The 19,583-nt window shown below is 41.6% G+C and overlaps 2 protein-coding genes across 6 annotated transcripts; one reads left to right on the plus strand and one right to left on the minus strand.

Annotated features, from left to right (window-relative positions):
- Positions 1–321: 321 nt before the first annotated feature.
- Positions 322–4,034, minus strand: LOC112229868 (fMet-Leu-Phe receptor-like). Its single transcript, XM_024395980.2, has 2 exons — positions 3,819–4,034; positions 322–1,603 (listed from the first exon to the last, which is right to left on the minus strand). The coding sequence occupies exon 2, from the start codon at positions 1,600–1,602 to the stop codon at positions 529–531; it is 1,074 nt and encodes a 357-aa protein (XP_024251748.1). The 5' UTR covers position 1,603; positions 3,819–4,034; the 3' UTR covers positions 322–528.
- Positions 4,035–7,698: 3,664 nt separating this feature from the next.
- On the plus strand, positions 7,699–16,066 carry si:ch211-171h4.5 (sialoadhesin). Of its 5 annotated transcripts, none has more exons than XM_024395978.2 (9): positions 7,699–7,833; positions 9,385–9,467; positions 10,270–10,638; positions 11,451–11,762; positions 12,306–12,572; positions 12,784–12,880; positions 12,990–13,008; positions 13,365–13,451; positions 15,606–16,066. In XM_024395978.2, exons 2-9 carry the CDS (start codon positions 9,425–9,427, stop codon positions 15,666–15,668), a joined length of 1,257 nt encoding a protein of 418 aa, XP_024251746.1. In that variant the 5' UTR covers positions 7,699–7,833; positions 9,385–9,424; the 3' UTR covers positions 15,669–16,066. The 5 variants fall into 5 exon arrangements, with proteins under 5 accessions (XP_024251746.1, XP_042166108.1, XP_024251744.1 ...); XM_042310174.1 differs by having other exon boundaries at positions 13,368–13,451; XM_024395976.2 differs by lacking the exon at positions 15,606–16,066 and adding an exon at positions 14,807–15,316.
- Positions 16,067–19,583: the final 3,517 nt, after the last annotated feature.

Raw genomic sequence — 19,583 nt, forward strand, 5'->3', positions numbered from 1 at the left:
TCTCTAATCTTTCATTTCCCCCTTTCAAATCATCAATGAGAGTGAATGAGGTGTCACCGATATGTAAAATTCACCAATGGCACATAAGGATGCTGTCCTGTGGAAGACAATGATTCTAAATGGAAACACTAAAATGGAAATGTTTTTCCCCCTGTTGAAACCTGAAGTTGACTTTTAGTAGAAATAACATGACTGAAGTCATCTATAACTTCCCCCAAAGTTGTGTCATTTCCCCCTTTTATGCTATTTTCTAGGCACAGTTCCACTTTCTTTCCGTGATGTTCATCACATACATCAAAACATTAGCACTGAACACTTTGAAACTGTGAGAGTTATTTATTCAGTCATTTACATAAATTCACAGTCTCTATGTATCCCCTGTGGTCTAGCTTCCGCCTCTCTTAGCTAGCTACAACAAAGTCAATGGAATGTGAACGGATTCAACAACACTACACAAGCTATTCAGTGTTAACTAGCCTGTAAATTAATAAGGACTGAAACCCCTCCTCGTACCAAATGTGACTTCCCTCAGAAGTTGGCCACATTCACTCGAGACTGACCGGTCGCCATTACAGGTCGTGACGCAGGGCCAGAACTATCATCCACTGTGCGCTCGTTGGACTGCGTGGACCGACCATCCCTGTCATCGGCTAGTGCTCTCTGGTACACCCCCGCTAAGCTCTGCCTGAACCTTGAACCCCTCATGTCCAACCCCATACAGAAGTACAGCAGCGGGTTCACACAACTGTTGAAGTAAGCAAAGCCTTTGGCCACTGTCAGCCCCACCTTCACCATGGTATTCTTGCTGTACATCATTTTGGCCAGTAGAAGGCAGTGGTAGGGTGCCCAGCACAGGAAGAAGGCACAGACCAGCGATGCCAGGATACGAAGGGGACGCGACTTGCCCGACAGGCGGGTGCGTCGGATGCCCAGCCCTGCCAGGACGTAGCAGCAGAGGATGATGAGAAAAGGAAGCAGGAAACCGCATAGGAAGCGGATGGAGTAGAGCGCTAGCTTAGCGCTGTTGTCACCTTCCATTGGCTCCTTGACCTCCAGCGAGCACTTGCTCAGGTTGTTCTTGCCCAGGTAGACCTGGCGGTAGGCAAAGTAGGGGGCGCTCAAAATGGCCGCCACCGCCCACACGCCGGTGCTCATCAGGCGGGCGGCGCAGAGTGTCCGGCGGCGTTTGGTAAAGACGGGGTGCCAGACGCACAGTGCCCGGTCCATGCTGATGACGGCGAGCAGGAACACGCTGCAGAACATGTTGGTGTACTTGAAGAAGCCATTGAACTTGCACAGGAAGATGCCGAACGGCCAGTAGTCGAAGAAGAGCTTCTTGGTCAGCGAGAGCACACGGCTCAGGCAGAAGATGAGGTCGGCCACGGCCAGGTTGACCAGCCACACGTTGGTGACGGTGGGCTTGAGCTTGAAGCCCGCCACCCAGATGACCACAGAGTTGCCCGTGGTGCCCAGGACAATGGTCAGCGTGTAGAGGACAATGATGAAGTTGTCCATGATGGCATCAATGTCCACCACAGTGGCCTTGTCATCTCGGCCGGCTGAGGCAAGGAGGACGAATGGAAGCGTGGCGTTGGATGTCATGCTGTTAAAAAGGGCGAGAAGGGTGTGAATATACATAATGATTTCCTTATACATTACCACTTAATGGCTTTCCTCTAGATGAGTCATAAAGAGGAACACTTTTTTCTCTAATGATTTTGAACTTTGTCCAGCCAGTAGCCAGTCAGTTGTTATTATCAGGAAGAGGACTCATAGTCACAAATGGACAGAACTCTATAAATTCTTGACTGTAAGATTAAAATATCTTTAGCTTTTTAGGAAGTATTCTGAATCTTCAGATGGGACCTTGTGTGCCGGGCATGATGTGATCTGTCCATGACAGTCTGAGTCATTCTGTGTCTGTGTCTGGGAATGTGTGTGTGTATTTGTGTGAGTATGTGGCGGAGGTCTGGTACTATGAACTACCCACAGTTGTACTTTTTTGTTGTTGTTGCTTTTTCCAACGTGAACACCAGTGGAGGCTGCTGAGGGGAGGACGGCTCATAATAATGGCCGGAACGGAGTTAATGGAATGGTATAAAACATGTGTTTGATGTATTTGATACCATTCCACTAATTCCGCTCCAGCCATTACCACGAGCCAGTCCTCCCCAACTAAGGTGCCACCAGCCTCCTGTGGTGCACACCCACATACTATGCTATTCATCGGATACTGACATACCGTCCGCATTCCACCTAAAACATATCAGTCCAACAAGGAACTTGTAAGAACATGATTGCCGTCCTGTTCTTCTTTGCATACCGTATCTCCATTTCCTTTCCAGAGGCAGACATAGACAGGGAACCATATAATGGTTTTGTCTTATGACTGATGTGACCAGTCTCTTGCCCAGGTGCCCTCTCATTAAGAGTCAGACCAGAGATACCTGGGTCATAGCAGCGGGAATTAGGGTGCTGGGGGTGTTACAGCACACTCTGGTGGTGAGATGTTAATCCGCAGTCAGCACCCCCGAGTCAAAACATCTTGCGGCTATGGCTTGGGGTAGAATATTAGGGCACAGTATCCTGTGCCATATACCCATTCCCATCAGTGAACCAACAGTAAAACAAACATATTCCTGTGGTCTAGCAACCAATAAGCTTCCAGTCCATATAAGTGATGGGGTTTACTTAGGAGCAAGATTATTAGGAACACGTTATTATGAACTGAGCCAGGGACTCACTCCACCTCTTGGATGGCTTTTGTGGTTGTGCTTTTTTTTTTACAAGCAGAGGCTTCTTTGATATGACGCCGATACGATTTGCATTCCCCAAAATACTTTCATTGCCATGAAGCTGACTCCCGGCACAAGTTCAAAGTCAATATTAGACTACATTCATTGGTTGTTCTTTATCAGTTTGAGGATGTAATCCATCCATGGAAATACACCTTACAAAGATGTTGACAGATGTGAGATACTATTTCTGTTTGAATTTCTTTATTGTCAAGATAAAGAACTATGTCTCATTGTTAGATTGACTGACATACTGCATGTACTGGTGACTTCACTGATCAATGGGACGAGCACAGTGGACTGATTGCTCTGGACTACAGTATATAAGTTATGAGTATTTAGTCATTTTATTACGCCTCCTTTTTTATGGCACTGTTTGTGTTACTACTACAATATTTATGCTTGTCTACATGATTGAATGCTGTTTGCCCCTGCTTGTAAACACTGAAGAGACTTTGTTTTCAATGGAGTTTCAATAAATGCTGCAAAACAAACCTGCCATAATCCAGCCTAGCCTTTACTCAATTACAGGGTGTCATTTGCTGGGTCCCCCCCCCCCCTCCACCTCAATGTCATATTTGAATCTACAGTAGTAATGTATATCAGTGGCTAATCATTATTCATCTAGTTGGCAACTCAACTTGAGCTGACATGTGGTAATGGAAAGCAATGGACACAGACAAAAGGTAACATCTTCTTCATGTAGTCCCTGACAGATGATCTGTATATGTTCAGCTAACTATACACAGAATCTCATCATTTGTCCAGAATGGGCTATAGCATGCTGCTACTGTACGTGTACAGCTTGAGTATAGTACAGCTAGTCAGGAGACAGAGTTGCTGCATGTCAAAAAAGTTTACCTTGTCTCTAACTAAATCAAACCAGTCGTCTGTTGATAGAACGTCGACAGAATGTTCTCTCCTGCCCTTGAAACTGTCCAAATGATGTGATTTAACAAACGAAATGAGAAGTAAAGCCAAAAAATGCTGTGTACGGTTGTTACTCATACTGATAATGCTTACCTATGAGTTGAGATGCTCCAGTAGTAGCTGACCAGTACTTCAGCTTCAATGGTTGAACAGAGTGTTGAGGTGCATAGTTCTATGCTGTGTGTCTGTGCAGATAGTTGTGTCTCTGTGTCAATACAATCCTCACTGTCATCTTTGTCATCTCTGTGTGTATCAGTGTGTCTGTGCGAACGAGTCTAAAGGATGTGGGCTCAAAACCCTCTTGGGTGGCCACAGAAAAGACATGAGTTCAATGAACTTCCCCTCTCTCTCTCTCTCTCTCTCTCTCTCTCTCTCTCTCTCTATCTTTCTCTTTCCCTCTAGAAGAGGCACGAGTTGGAAGGGGGTGGGGACTACTGGCCATGCCTTACTCGGTCATTAGATGCTCTTCCCTCTTCAACTGGAGTCCACTTCCTGCCCGTATTCTCTATGGTCAGCCAAAACAAACAAAAAACAGAATGAGGTGAATGCCCCCAAAATCTACAGAAATGTTCTCACATATATACAGTGCCTTCAGAAAGTATTGATACCCCTTGACGTTCTGTTGTGTTACAGCCTGAATTCAAAATGAATTAAATTGATTTTTTTGCGGTCATCCATCTACATACAATACCCTATAATGAGAACGTGAAAACATGTTTTTAGAAATGTTTGCAAATTTATTGACAATGAAATACAGAAATATCTAATTTGCATAAGTATTCACATCCCTGAGTCAATGTTAGAATCATCTTTTGCAGTGGTTACAGCTGTGAGTCTTGGGTAAGTCTCTAAGAGCTTTGCACACCTGGATATAATAGTCGTGGCCAAAAGTTTTGAGAATGACACAAATATTAATTTCCACAAAGTTTTCTGCTTCAGAAAAATATATGGAAAATAGAAATCCAAAATGGATGATGTTGAGAGATAGATGGGAGAGGTTGAATGGAGCTGAAGGGACTAATAACAAGATAAAACATGTAAAACCTACGGGGTCTGTCAAATGTATCTATGTTCAGAACTTTTGTGAAATAGCACAGTTACAAATAGAAATCAAACTGGATGGACATCAGAAATAGAGGAAGGACTGAAAACAAACAAAAAATAACTATTGTAAAATAGACTGTGAATGTAAAATGTGTATAAGATGTATAAATTAAAGGTAAAAGCCGAAGTGTTTATTAGTTTACTCCAATTGGGGGATCGGTGGAAGGGTTTGCGGGGAATAATAATAAAGGTATATTCTTTTAAAAAGTATGTATGTCTATATAGGTATGTGTATGTATATATGTGTATATGTATGCATGTGTGTATGGATATATTTACCCCAAAAATATATGGGGGATTGGAAATGATGCAGATGGATGGAACCAATATTCTTTCCGCAATATTCAGCTGATCCACCCCTTTTAAAAAATATATATATGTTTTTGCTGCTTCAGTGTCTTTAGGTATTTTTGTCAGATGTTACTATGGAATACTGAAGTATAATTACAAGCATTTCATAAGTGTCAAAGGCTTTTTTTGACAATTACATGAAGTTGATGCAAAGAGTCAATACTTGTAGTGTTGACCCTTCTTTTTCAAGACCTCTGCAATCCACCCTGGCATTAATTGCTGTCAATTAACTTCTGGGCCACAAGACTGATGGCAGCCCATTCTTGCATAATCAATGCTTGGAGTTTGTCAGAATTTGTGGGTTTATATTTGTCCACCCACCTCTTGAGGATTGACCACAAGTTCTCAATGGGATTAACATATGGGGAGACCCAAAATATCGATGTTTTGTTCCCAGAGCCACTTAGTTATCACTTTTTCTTATGGCAAGGTGCTCCATCATGCTGGAGAAGGCATTGTTTGTCACCAAACTGTTCCTGGATGGTTGGGAGAAGTCCCTCAGACATTCATCTGATCACTCTTCATAACATTCTGGAGTATATGCAAATTGCCATTATACAAACTGAGGCAGCAGACTTTGTGAAAATGAATATTGTGTCATTCTCCAAACTTTTGACCACGACTGTACAATATTTGCACATTCTTCTTCTTAAAATTCTTCAAGCTCTGTCGAGGTGCTTGTTATCATTGCTAGACAGCCATTTTCAAGTCTTGCCATAGATTGTCAAGCCAATTTAAGTCAAAACTGTAACTAGGCCACTCAGGAACATTCAATGTCATCTTGGTAAGCTACTCCAGTGTTTATTTGGCCTTGTGTTTTAGGTTATTGTCCTGCTAAAATCTGAACTAATCTCCCTGTGTCTTGTTGGAAAGCAGACTGACCCAAGTTTTCCTCTAGGATTTTTCCTGTAGGGTTTATTTTTATCCTAAAAAACTCCCTAGTCCTTGCCGATGACAAGCATACCCATAACATGATGCAGACACCCTATGCTTGAAAATATGAAGAGTGGTACTCAGTGATGTGCTGTGTTGGGTTTGCCCCAAACATAAAGCTTTGTATTCAGGATATAAAGTTCATTTCTTCGCCACATTTCTTGCAGTTTTACTTTAGTGCCTTACTGCAAACAGGATGTATGTTTTGGAATATTTGTATTATGTACAGGCTTCCTTCTTTTCACTCTGTCATTTAGGTTAGTATTGTGGAATAACTACAATGTTTTTGATCCATCCTCAGCATGCTCTTATCACAGCCATTAAACTCTGTAACTGTTTTGAAGTCACCATTGGCCTCAAGGTGAAATCCCTGAGCTGTTTCCTTCCTCGCCGGCAACTAAGTTACGAAGGGTGCCCATATCTTTGTAGTGACTGGGTGTATTGATACACTATCCAAAGTGTAATTAATAACTTCACCATAGTCAAAGGCAGGGGGTTGTCTTTGGTTTTAGAAGTGAGGGGGACAAACAAACAAAAAACAAAAAAATGTATCCTGTCGGATTAACACTCCAAAAATTACAATGATAAAACCTGGGCGACAAAAATTCAATTTCAGAATATGGGGGGGGAACATGTCCTCGACTCCAGTGAAAGTTGCGCCCCTGGTCAAAGGGATATTAAATGTCTGATTTTTGCATTGGATAACCTTCCTGGTCTTTGTGGTTGAATCTGTGTTTGAAATTCACTGCTCGACTGAGGGAACTTACAGACAATTGTACTGTATGTTTGAGGTACAGAGATGATTAAACAAGTTAAACACTATTACTGCACACAGAGTCCATGCAACTTTACTATGTGGCATTTTTACTCCTGTACTTATTTAGGCTTGCCATAACAAAGGTGTTGAATACTTATTGACTCAAGACATTTCGTCTTTTCTTTGTTAATTAATTTGTAGCTCCACTTTGACATTGAGTACAGTATTGTGTGCAGGCCAGAGACACAAAATCTCAATTGAATCCATTTTAAATTCAGGCTGTAACACCCAAAATAGAAAAAGTAGTATTATTTGTTGTCATAATGAGATTGGGATGCCACCATGAATAAGCCTTTATCTTGACTAACTACACCATTAATAAAGTGATGACCTTATGATGAATTGACTGACACATCAAAACTCATCATTCAATCACAGTTTTTTTATTTGATTACGAAATGAACAACGTCAATCTTTTAGCTTCATTGCAGATTTGATACGGTATTTAAGAACATAGAGTTTGAGTATATAACTTTCCAAAACTACCAATATATGTCTTACTGATGCATGTACTGCACGATTGTATACAGAGCTTTATAAAAGCTTTCTGCAGAATGCCTCTGGCCCCTAATAGTTTTGGGTAACTCCTACATGGGGATGCTGCAATCTGGTGGCAGACTGTGACAAGTCATTACATTGTGCCTTTTTACAATGAAGAAGTCAGATATATCCCGCCACAGAACGTTGCAGCCAATTGTAAATGTTCTATCGACTGCAGAAAACATCCTCTTTGTTCTGACGTTTGTTCTTGCTTAAGAGCAGGGTTTGGTGTGACGAGGACAATTTCCTTTATTTCGCAATGCATATAAAAGAAAAGACACCATCTTGCTTGATTAAACACCCAGAGCCATTTTGGAGATATCGGCGATCTCAATATCCATGATCTCTTTCACTCAGTTACAGGTAAGACCTTTTCATGATTTCATTTAAAAGACACATTTGGAGTATCTCGAACGCATTACCCAATAAACACAATTCCACCAAATCTCATTCACAAATATTGAATCACAATACTGAAGACTTGAATCGTAGAGAAAGTTAGAAATTGTATTGACGTGGAAATGTGTTACCTCTTTAAATTTCAAATTGAGTTTTGGAAAAATGGCACTGATAAACAATTCAGTTGTAGCAAAAATGTAATTGAATGTCAGTTAAACAGTAGTTACGGTGTTCATAAGTAATTGCTACTTAGAATCAAATGCTAAACATTCCAGTATTTTTACCTATTTTTACCTATTTACCTACACTGAACAAAAATATAAACGCAACATGTTTAATTATGGTCCAATGTTTAATGAGTTGAAATAAAAGATCCCAGAAATGTTCCACAAGCACAAAAAGCTTATTTCTCTCAAATTTTGTGCCAAAAAATGTGTATACATCATTGTTAGTGAGCATTGATAATCCATCCACCTGACAGGTGTGGCATATCAAGAAGCTGATTAAACAGCATAACCATTACACAGGTGCACCTTATTGCTGGGGACAATAAAAGGCTACTCTAAAATGTGCAGTTTTGTCACACAAGACAATGCCACAGATGTCTCAAGTTTGAGGGAGCGAGAAATTGGCATGCTGACTGCAGTTATGTCCACCAGAGCTGTTGCCAGAGATATTAAGGTTAATTTCTCTACCATAAGCCACCTCCAATATCGTTTTAGATAATTTGGCAGTATGTCCAACCGGCCTCACACCGCACACCACGTGTATGGCATCTTGTGGGTGAGCAGTTTGCTGATGTCACCGTTGTGACCAGAGTGCCCCATGGTGCCGGTGGGGTTATGGTATGGGCAGGCATAAACTACGGACAATGAACACAATTGCATTTTATCGATGGCAATTTGAATGCAGATACCGTGACAAGATCCTGAGGCCGATTGTCATGCCATTCATCCACCGCCATCACCTCATGTTGAAACATGATAATGTACATGATTCCTGGTAGCTGAAAATATCCCAGTGCTTCCATGGCCTGCATACTCACCAGACATGTCACCCATTGAGCATGTTTGGGATGCTCTGGATCAACGTGTACAACAGTGTGTTTCAGTTCCCCGCAATATCCAGCAACTTTGCACAGCCATTGAAGAGGAGTGGGACAACATTCCACAGGCCACAATCAATAGCCTGATGAACTTTATGCGAAATAGATGTGTCACGCTGCATGAGGCAAGTGGTGGTCACATCAGATACTGACTGCTTTTTCTGATCCATGCTCCTACCTTTTTTTTTAAGGTATCTGTGATCAAAAGATGCATATCTGTATTCCCAGTCATGTGAAATCCAAAATCCATATAATCCATATATATTATATTTGACTGATTTCCTTATATGAATTGTAACTCAGTAAAATCTTTGAAATTGGTGCATGTTGGGTTTATATTTTCGTTCAGTACAGATTATCCATAGCTGTCTAATTCTGATCTACTTTTTCTAACTCTATGTTTATTTGAGGTGTATTCTTACTGTGGAAGGCATCTCAACAACATCACAGATGTGTCTGTGGTTTATTGCGATCATCACTTTTCTGTTGAAAGGTCAGTATCTTCCTGATAGTGCGCACTGCACTTCCCTCTTAACTTGTACACACTTTGACTTAATGACAATGATGACATCTCTGCAATATGTACTTAGGTGTTTCGACACGTGTGTGTGATTGATAAACCTTTGTGTGTGTCCGTGTGTCAGTGTGTGTGTGTGTGTGTGTGTGTGTGTGTAGACAAATGTGTTTTGCTGTTCAGCCTGGCCTCAAAGAGTAAACGTAACATAGTAAATGTGAATATGTGACACTCAAATGACTAATGAGATGTTACGTTTGGTATGGTTACGTAAGACAGAAGATTACTTTAGCCAAAAACAAAAGGAGGGAGGATGGTTGGGGAGGATGGGTAGGCTTATAACACAAATGTCTAGGCTCGAACGAATGTTTAGGTCCACATCAAGGACAACTTTATCATTTGAGCTAATTAGCAACCTTTCAATTATTGACTACTTTTTTAGCAACTTTGCAATTGCTTAGCATGTTAGCTAACCCTTCCCCTAACCCTAACCTAATCATATCTCCTAACCCTAACCTTAACCCCACCTTAGCCCACATAGCCACCTAGCTAACGTTTGCCACAACAAAGTGGAATTCGTAACATGTCATAAGGATTGCAAATTCGTAACATACTGTATCATATAAAATGGATGATGGACATCCACAAATGAATACATAGCATACGAAACGTAACATATCATATTAAATGGAGGGAGACAGATTAACATTTGATATGCTACGCGTATCCCTGAGTCCAGGTTTTGCTGTTCAGTGTTTCTTGATGGTGCTGTGTTCTCCAGGTGCACTCTGCCAACAGTGGAGTCTGTGGATGCCCCAAAGCATTGTGGCTGTTGGAGGATCCTGCCTACTGGTCCCATGTAGATTTGAGATCCCTGCTGCATTTGATGCTGACTTGAAAAACTGCACACCCACTGGGCTTTGGTCTAAAAAAATTTGGGGGGGAAATATAGTATTGAGCTCAGCCCAAACGGATGCCCAAAACATCATAAAGGGAGTGATGGTGGGAAATCTGTTGAGCAAGAACTGCACCACTCTTTTCAACAGTTTCCCTGCAGGATATGATGACACATATATCTTCAGGCTGGAATGTGCTGGAACAAATCGCCTCAAGTATATTTTCTACCCAGGAGTACATATCAGTCATACAGGTACACTGAATTTGACCTTACCTAAGATATTTATGATTTCCAATTAAAACAAATATTGAGGGCTAAACATTCTAACAAATGGACTACATTGAACTCTTGTGAATACTAACAGCAAACACAGATTTAAATACTTACCACCAGGGCCGGCTCTAGCCTTTTGGTTGCCCTAAGCAAGATTTGGTGGAGGGGCCCCCTCACCAAGCAGCTCTACACATTGTTGCCATGGGGCAAAGATACATTTTATAACAAATGTCGTGCAATTGTACACATTTTGCCATGACTTATGCCATGCTAATGATATCTGAGTGAGAGTGACTAACAAAATCAATGGGGGCCCCCTGGAGGTCAGGGCCCCTGAGCACCTGCATGCTCGGCTAAGATTACAAAAAATGTAGATAACTGGCAAGACTAACTTACCAATCTAAAATTGTTAGCTGAGATGGCTAATTGAGTGACTGTCAGTGACTGACAAAACAAGAGAAAAACTGCAGAATTTAAATTTAAAAAATGTAACCTTGCACTTTGTGTATTCTGACTCTCAACAGAAAGTACTTTTTTGGGTAGGGGGCCCTAAGCGACCGCTCATATCGCTTATGCCTGGAGCCGGCACTGCTTAACATGAAAAAGAGAGTGATGTTCTAAGCAGAGTTGATTTAAACCTGGTTGCCCCATACGGTATGTCATTGGGCTTTACCCAGGCCTCATTCTGTCTTGTTATTGATTCTCTTCTCTCTCTCTCTCTCTCTCTCTCTCTCTCTCTCTCTCTCTCTCTCTCTCTCTCTCTCTCTCCCACATACCTTTATTACCTCCAGACACCCCACCCAAACCCCAACTAACCCCTATGGGCAACATCACAGAGGGGGAGCTGGTTAGACTGAGCTGCTCTGCCTCTGCCCCCTGTCCTACGTTCCCACCCTCTCTGATCTGGACCTCTGGGCTGGGTGGCAGTGTCGAGAGCCAGCTACAGGAGGGTATAGATGGGCTCATGACCATGACCTCCACCCTTACCTTTACCGCCTCCCTCCTCCATCACGGGCTGCTGGTCAGATGTTCTGCCCTCTACACACTGCAGCCAGGGGGCACCACCAAGACGACTCAGGGGAACCTGACCCTCAATGTTCTTTGTGAGAGACCACAACAACCATAATCATATGACCATACAGGCAACCATATGACCACAACTATAAACAGTAGTGTAGTTATACAACCAAGGAATCTCCTCATTCTGTTTGTGAACATGATGAGTTAATTGATAGATAATTGATACTGTTAAGTGCTAAACAGTATCAAAGAGCACAGGGCATAAAAAAACAAACTGGTTAAACATGAGTTAGCAGGTACTAAGCAGACAGTTAGCTAATCATACCTATGCAGTGATTCTTCCCATCCTCATACACTGCATGTGTACCTTCTCAATAGTGCTTTCTGGATCATGTTCTCAATAATATGGCAACCTTCCAGCACAATTGTGAGACTTCAATCTATTTTTTTCTGTTTTCTCTCATTCACACCAATACACTCCATCACACATTTCTATCGTTCGCACGCTCGTTGACACTCACATGACGAACGTTCCCTTGTGGAAACGGGCTTTTAATCTCACAGATCAAAATGAGCTCACATACCTCACAGGAAGTTGATTTAACTGTGTGGATTCTGTCTTCCAGATGCTCCTAAAAACACTGTAGCCCTGTCCAGCCCATCTGGGCCTGTGCCCGACGGGAGGGCAGTGACCCTGACCTGTCAGAGTGATGCCAACCCACCAGTGGAGCGCTACTCCTGGTACAAAGACATCAGTGGGCAGGTGACCTGGAAGGCTAATGGGCAGACACTGGTCCTCCTGGTCAACAAGGCAGACAGCGGGCTGTACCTCTGTGAGGCCCACAACGAGAAGGGATCACAAAAGTCAAAGGTCATGCCTCTGGAGTTCGAAAGTAAATCATTTTGTTCACTTTATGACAAATACGCAACATTTGACCTAATAGTGCACTATATGAAAATAGGGTGCCATTTTATTTGTTGAAAAGTGCCGTTGTTGAAAAGTGAACATTAAATCTCTATTTTAAATGGTTAACACTCAAGACAAACGGACAACAAATGAATAGTAAACTTTAAAAACCAATGTTCTATTACCATTGTTTTTAGGTGGCCAATGTTCCGTGATGGTCCCCTACATCATTTGTGGAGTGATGGTGTTGCTCTATGTTCTAACCGTCACCGTGGATGTGTATAAATATAAAAGGTATCATTGTTTACATGCTCATGCCCATCGAGTTTAGGAATACATTTATAGAAGGACTCTTCCGATCCACTTTATTCTAACCCAAGTTCCCCATTTTTCCTCCCCTAAGTCTGTCCAGAAGACTGAAAGTAAGAGGAACATTTTCATTTTCATAATATTCTGTTTAATTAACTGAGCAATTGGCATTGGCAGTAGATGATGCAATATGATACGATACAGAGACAAAGTGTTTCTACGTCAAAGATTCTACGTCAAAGATCCTACGTCAAAGATCCTACGTCAAAGCTTTAACAATTCTCTGTATGACTAATACACATCTTGAATCTTTGACCAAATTCACTGTGGTTTTGTATAAAGCGTGCAACAATAAGGCTCCTATTTCATATTACATTTGATATAGTATTGATACCTCTGAGACTGATAGTCTGTTGGATAAGATATAACTCCTTCGTTTAAATACAATTATTTCTCCTTGATATTCCAGCAGCAGCTAGAGGTGTCAGAGAAAGGAGATGCCACGTACACTAACCTAACGATCGCCAGCATCAGCTCTGACTATGACCAACTCCAGGTGATTATAATGAAAGATGTCTAATATAAACTCACAACAGCATAGAATGTTATAGTTTGTAGGTATTTAAGCTAACTGTTTTATGTGTGAGCTTTAATTTGAATTAAGTAAAGTCAGTGGTGGAAAAAGTAACCAATTGTCATACTTGAGTAAAAGTGTAGATACCTTAATAGAAAGTTACTCCAGTAAAAGTGAAAGTCACTCAGTAAAATACCACTTGAGTAAAAGTCTAAAAGTATTTGTTTTTAAAATATACTTGCATATCAAAAGTAGATGTAATTGCAAAAAATATACTTAAGCATCAAAAGTAGATGTAATTGCAAAAAATATACTTAAGCATCAAAAGTAGATGTAATTGCAAAAAATATACTTAAGCATCAAAAGTAAAAGTATAAATAATTTCAAATGACTTCTATTAGGCAATCCAAACACCACAATTTTCTTTTCTTTTTACGAATAGTCAAGGGCACACTCCAGCACTCCAACACTCCAACACTCCAGCACTCCAACACTCCAACACTCCAACACTCCAGCACTCCAACACTCCACTCAGCACTCCAGCACTCCAACACTCCAACACTCCAACACTCCAGCACTCCAACACTCCAACACTCCAACACTCCAACACTCCAGCACTCCAGCACTCCAACACTCCAACACTCCAGCACTCCAACACTCCAACACTCCAACACTCCAGCACTCCAGCACTCCAGCACACTCCAGCACCAGCACTCCAACACTCCAACACTCCAACACTCCAGCACTCCAACACTCCAACACTCCAGCACTCCAACACTCCAACACTCCAACACTCCAGCACTCCAACACTCCAACACTCCAACACTCCAACACTCCAGCACTCCAACACTCCAACACTCCAGCACTCCAACACTCCAGCACTCCAACACTCCAACACCAACACTCCAACACTCCAACACTCCAGCACTCCAACACTCCAGCACTCCAACACTCCAACACTCCAGCACTCCAACACTCCAGCACTCCAACACTCCAGCACTCCAACACTCCAACACTCCAGCACTCCAACACTCCAACACTCCAACACAATTTACAAATCGAGCATTTGTGTTTTGTGAGTCTGCCAGATCAGAGGCAGTAGGGATGAGCAGGGGCCTCATTTAAAAAACGGACTTACGATCAATTTTGATCTTAAGTATGACTTACGCAGAAAACCTTGTATAAGTAGTTATTTATGAAACCTTACTTTGACATGGAAATGATCTTATCTCTACGCAAAGTCTAGACTTGAGGTAGGTGATTTTCCGGCTGGTTATGTAGGGCTATTCTTTTTATCCCTTGCAGTTTAAGGTCAGACCATTTCTTTTTCACATCAGCCACAGTTCTGTCTTGCTGCCCCACCTCGTTCACTGCAGCGGCGACACACTCCCAAGATACCTGTTTGACTTTGTTTGTCAACCCACTATTAAGTCCACCGAATAATACATGTTGCCTGTCTTCAATCTCCTCTACCATCGCCGTGATCTCGTCTTCCAAAAGGTTTGCTTTTCTCTTTTGGTCCATGGCTATTCCTGACTAAACTTTTATTTGTGCTAGCATTCTATAAGGGGAAATCGATGATTATAAGGCACATTCAGGTGCCGTCAATTTGAAGTTAATTTGAGATTTATAGATCACAGGTGCGTAAGTTACAAATGGGCTTCTTAGAACCTGAGTAAGCAAGGTTTTTTATGCTCAGTATCTTTTATGAATCCAACGTAAGCACACCGTCGGAAATGATGTTATGACTAAGTTCAAGTATAAATCTAAGAACATTTTTATAAATGAGGCCCCTGGGATGTTCTCTTGATAAGTGGGTGAATTGGACCATTTTCCTGTCCTGTTAAGTATTGTAATGTAACTAGTACTTTTGGGTGTCAGGGAAAATGTATGGAGTAAAAAATACATTATTTCCTTTATGAATGTAGTGAAGTAAAAGTAAAATTTAAAAAAATATAAATAGTAAAGAAAGTAAAGATATCCCAAAAAACTACTTAAGTAATTGAAAGTATTTTTACTTAAGTACTTTACACCACTGAGTAAAGTCAAACATCATCAATGTGTATGTGTGTGCACGCATGTATGTGTGTGTGTGTGTGTGTGTGTGTGTCTATTTGCAATGTCTTCCTTTGACAGATGACCAGGGCTGCCCGAGGTGAAGCTCACCCTGGCAGAAGAAGTGAAAGAGCTGCTCCTTGAAACCACATGGCAAAACAGATCCAGATTTGACCTTTGCATTTGAACTTTGTTGTATGGAAAATGTTCATCTTGTTATTTTTTTTCAGATCGTACTGTATATTTCTATCGCAAAATACATGATATTATATATTTGAATCTGACGCCTCGATTTTATATACCTGTCAGCAACGGGTGTGGGTGAAAAAGCCGAATCCACTCATTTGAAGGGGTGTCCACATACTTCTGACCATGTAGTGTAGTACTAAATTGTAGTTTAATCTTTTTGGTTTGTGGTTCAGCATCATCAATGTATTTCTGTCTTCTTCTCTGTAGATTATGTTAAACCATTCAGGGGGTTGTGGGTTGTGTCAGTCAGGATTATAATGGCCATAATCAGTCGAATAAATCTCTTAATGTCATTCTACCGTGCCTTCTCTCTTCAAATTCCACACATTCCATTGCCTCCATCAATGAACAGGAAAGAAAGTAGAGGAGTGGGTGGGCGGAGGAGGGGAAATGATGAAGCAGGGCGTGATCTGACATCACTTTTTTGACACATCCCCAGATAACAAACTTTGATTTTGGGAATGTTACCCGAAGGTTGTGGAAACGTTCCCTGAACGTTGCACCGATGTTCCCTAAAGGACCAATCATATAGTTTTCTTAATGTTCTTTGAATGTTCTCTTTTGGTTGCATGAAGGTTCTGGGAATGTTCTCTGAATGTTACAAAGTTAGGAACGTTCTGGGAACGTTCTCCGCAGGTTACAAGTTGGGAACACACACACACCCAGGATTAAACAATTAAATATGAACAAGTAATACACAATTATAATTTCAGTTATCAATTTGTTTTATAAAATGGGTTCGGAGAAATCTGCAATATGATTGGCACACACAGACCTTTACAGACCGAGGCCCGAACTCGGCAGTCCTCACTGCAGGAACTTCATCAACACTCTCGCCAGGTTCAATCTCTGAGCCACTGGAACACGTATGCCTCTTTTTGCACTTGACGTCAACCTTCCTCGACACTCAACGTCTTCTCGACAGTCATCACTGCACATGCCACCACATATAATTGATCCTCACTTTCGTCACTCTCAATTTCCTCAAGTTCTTCCAAAAGTTCTGCCAAATCCCTCATTCCCTCATAACCATTTCCACTGTTCTCCTTTTTTCCCTTGTCCATCCTCTTTTCCTTCACCAGATCTTTCAGAAGCACAACGCCACCCCCCCCCACTCCATGTTTATTCATAATACACTTCCCTTTCTTCCTTATTTCCTTTTCCGCCATCATCTCCAATCGCTCCCTTTCTCCAAACATTTCTCTCTGTGCAACCTCTCCAATGCCATCCGTCATCTTGATAACAGCTCTATGTGGCTTGTAGAGGAGAGTTCAATATTTTTTTGGGGGGCGGGGGAAAAAAACGACTGAACAAAAATATAAATGCAATATGCAACAATTTCAACAATTTGACCGAGTTCATATAAGGAAATAAGTCAATTAAAATAAATGAATTAGGCTCTAATCTATGGATTTCACATGAATCGGCAGGGGGGCAGCCATGAGTGGGCCTGGGAGGGTACAGGTCCACCCACTTGGGAGCCAGGCACAGCCAAGCAGAATGAGTTTTCCCCCACAAAAAGGGCTTTATTACAGACAGAAATACACCTGAGTTTCATCAGCTGTTCTCAGACAATCCAGCAGGTGAAGAAGCTGGATGTGGGGTCCTGGGTTGACGTGGTTTCACGTGGTCTGCGGTTGTGAGCCCGGTTGGTTGTACTGCCAAATTCTCTAAAACGACGTTGGTAGAGAAATTAACATTACATTCTCTGGCAACAGCTCTGGTGGACATTCCTGTAGTCAGCATGCCAATTGCATGCTCCGTCAAAACATGAGACATCTGTGGCATTGTGTTGTATGACAAACCTGCATAGGTGCACCTGTGTAATGATCATTCTGTTTAATAAGCTTCTTGAAATGCCACACCTGTCAGTGGATGGATTATCTTGGCAAATGAGAAATGCTCACTAACAGGGCTGTAAACAAATTTGTTCACAACATTTTAGAGAAATATGCTTTTTGTGCTTATGGAGAATTTCTGGGATCTTTAATTTCAGCTCATGAAACATGGGACCAACACTTTACATTTTGCATTTATATTTTTGTTCAGTGTAGTTAGCTATTTGCAAAATGATGTGCACTCTTCACCTCCACACACACTGTTCCTTAGATATACAACATTCCCAGAATGTTCCCAGAACCTTTTTCTTCCAACATCCAAAGGGGAACCACAGGGGAACATGGCGTAAAAGTTCTAATTCCTCTAGTTCCTAACCAGAACCCAACCCATGACCCCAACCAGTGTAAAGAAAGTTCTAATAATGTTATTTTATGAGGTTATTTCAACGTTCTCAGAACAATGGGTTTCTACCTTACCAAAATAGCGACGTTCCCTAAAGTTACTACGTTCATTCTTTAAAAAAATACTTTTCCACAATGTTCCCAGAATGTTCTGTGAAAGTAATTTTTCTAAGGACCGAAGGAGAAACGAAGGAGAAACGAAGGAGAACCTTTAGAGAACGTTGCAGGAACGTTCTATGCTAGCTGGGCCCCTACCTTCACCCCATTTCCCACTAGGGGAGGAAGCTGCAGATCTTTGATGACATCATGGCATGCTCATCTCCTTTGTCTGCTCTGTCTGAGTCTCTATCCATTTGTGTCCATCCATTAAACAACATCAGGCAGAATGCTAGCGGGGAGATCTGACAGTACTTGCTACAGAGTGGGTTGGGTGGGGTGTGTGTCGGGTGCAGAGTGGGGACATAGGGTCAGTGCCACTACTTTTGTGGGATTACCTAATTCACTAAAAGAGGAGAATTATATAAAACTCAGATAAAAAGGAATCACCACTTAGCAACCATTTCAAACATCAAACATATCTGATAAATATTAGTTTTGAATCATCTCTTTTAGAGAGACTGCAGCTCATCATATCAGAGTTACAGAGTGGGACAGTTTTTTTAGCGTCTGATTGCATCACTATTTCAAACCCAAGATTATTTCATAGAAAGGCCTGATAAGAGAACCCAATCAGTGGAACCCAACTGGTTTTAAGAACCCAACCAGTGAACCAAATCAGTATAAAAAAACGTATAAAGAACCCAACTGGCATAAAGAACCCAACCAGTATAAAGAACCCAACCAGTACCCAACCAATGAACCCCACGAGTATAAAGAACCCAACCAGCATAAAGAACCTAACCAATACCCAACCAATGAACCCAACCAGTTTGAAGAACCTAACCAGTATAAAGACCCCAACCAACCAGTGTAAAGAACCCAACCAGTATAAAGACCCTAACCAACCAGTGTAATGAACCCAACCAGTATAAAGACCCTAACCAACCAGTGTAATGAACCTAACCAGTATAAAGACCTCAACTGGTGTAAAGAACCCAACTAGTATAAAGAACCCAACCAGTATAAATACCCCAACCAACCAGTGTAAAGAATCCAACCAGTATAAAGACCCTAACCAACCAGTGTAATGAACCCAACCAGTATAAAGACCCCCACCAACCAGTGTAATGAACCCAACCAGTATAAAGACCCCAAACAACCAGTACAAAGACCCCAAACAACCAGTGTAACGAACCCAACCAGTATAAAGACCCCAAACAACCAGTACAAAGACCCCAACCAACCAGTGTAATGAACACAACCAGTACAAAGACCCCAAACAACCAGTGTAATGAATCCAACCAGTATAAAGACCCTAACCAACCAGTGTAATGAACCCAACCAACCAGTGTAATGAACCCAACCAACCAGTGTAATGAACACAACCAGTACAAAGACCCCAAACAACCAGTGTAATGAACCCAACCAGTATAAAGACACCAAACAACCAGTGTAATGAACCCAACCAGTA

This window comes from Oncorhynchus tshawytscha, linkage group LG31 (assembly GCF_018296145.1).
Source record: "Oncorhynchus tshawytscha isolate Ot180627B linkage group LG31, Otsh_v2.0, whole genome shotgun sequence".
NCBI lineage: Eukaryota > Metazoa > Chordata > Actinopteri > Salmoniformes > Salmonidae > Oncorhynchus > Oncorhynchus tshawytscha.

Bases quoted from the DNA above. Each gene is read 5' to 3' on its own strand.
- LOC112229868 (XM_024395980.2), bottom strand. From the start codon at position 1,602: ATGACATCCAACGCCACGCTTCCATTCGTCCTCCTTGCCTCAGCCGGC.
- si:ch211-171h4.5 (XM_024395976.2), top strand. From the start codon at position 9,425: ATGTGTCTGTGGTTTATTGCGATCATCACTTTTCTGTTGAAAG. The intron at 9,468-10,269 runs GTCAGTATCTTC...TGTGTTCTCCAG, and splicing joins CATCACTTTTCTGTTGAAAG to GTGCACTCTGCCAACAGTGG. The intron at 13,452-14,806 runs GTGATTATAATG...TTTTCACATCAG, and splicing joins CTGACTATGACCAACTCCAG to CCACAGTTCTGTCTTGCTGC.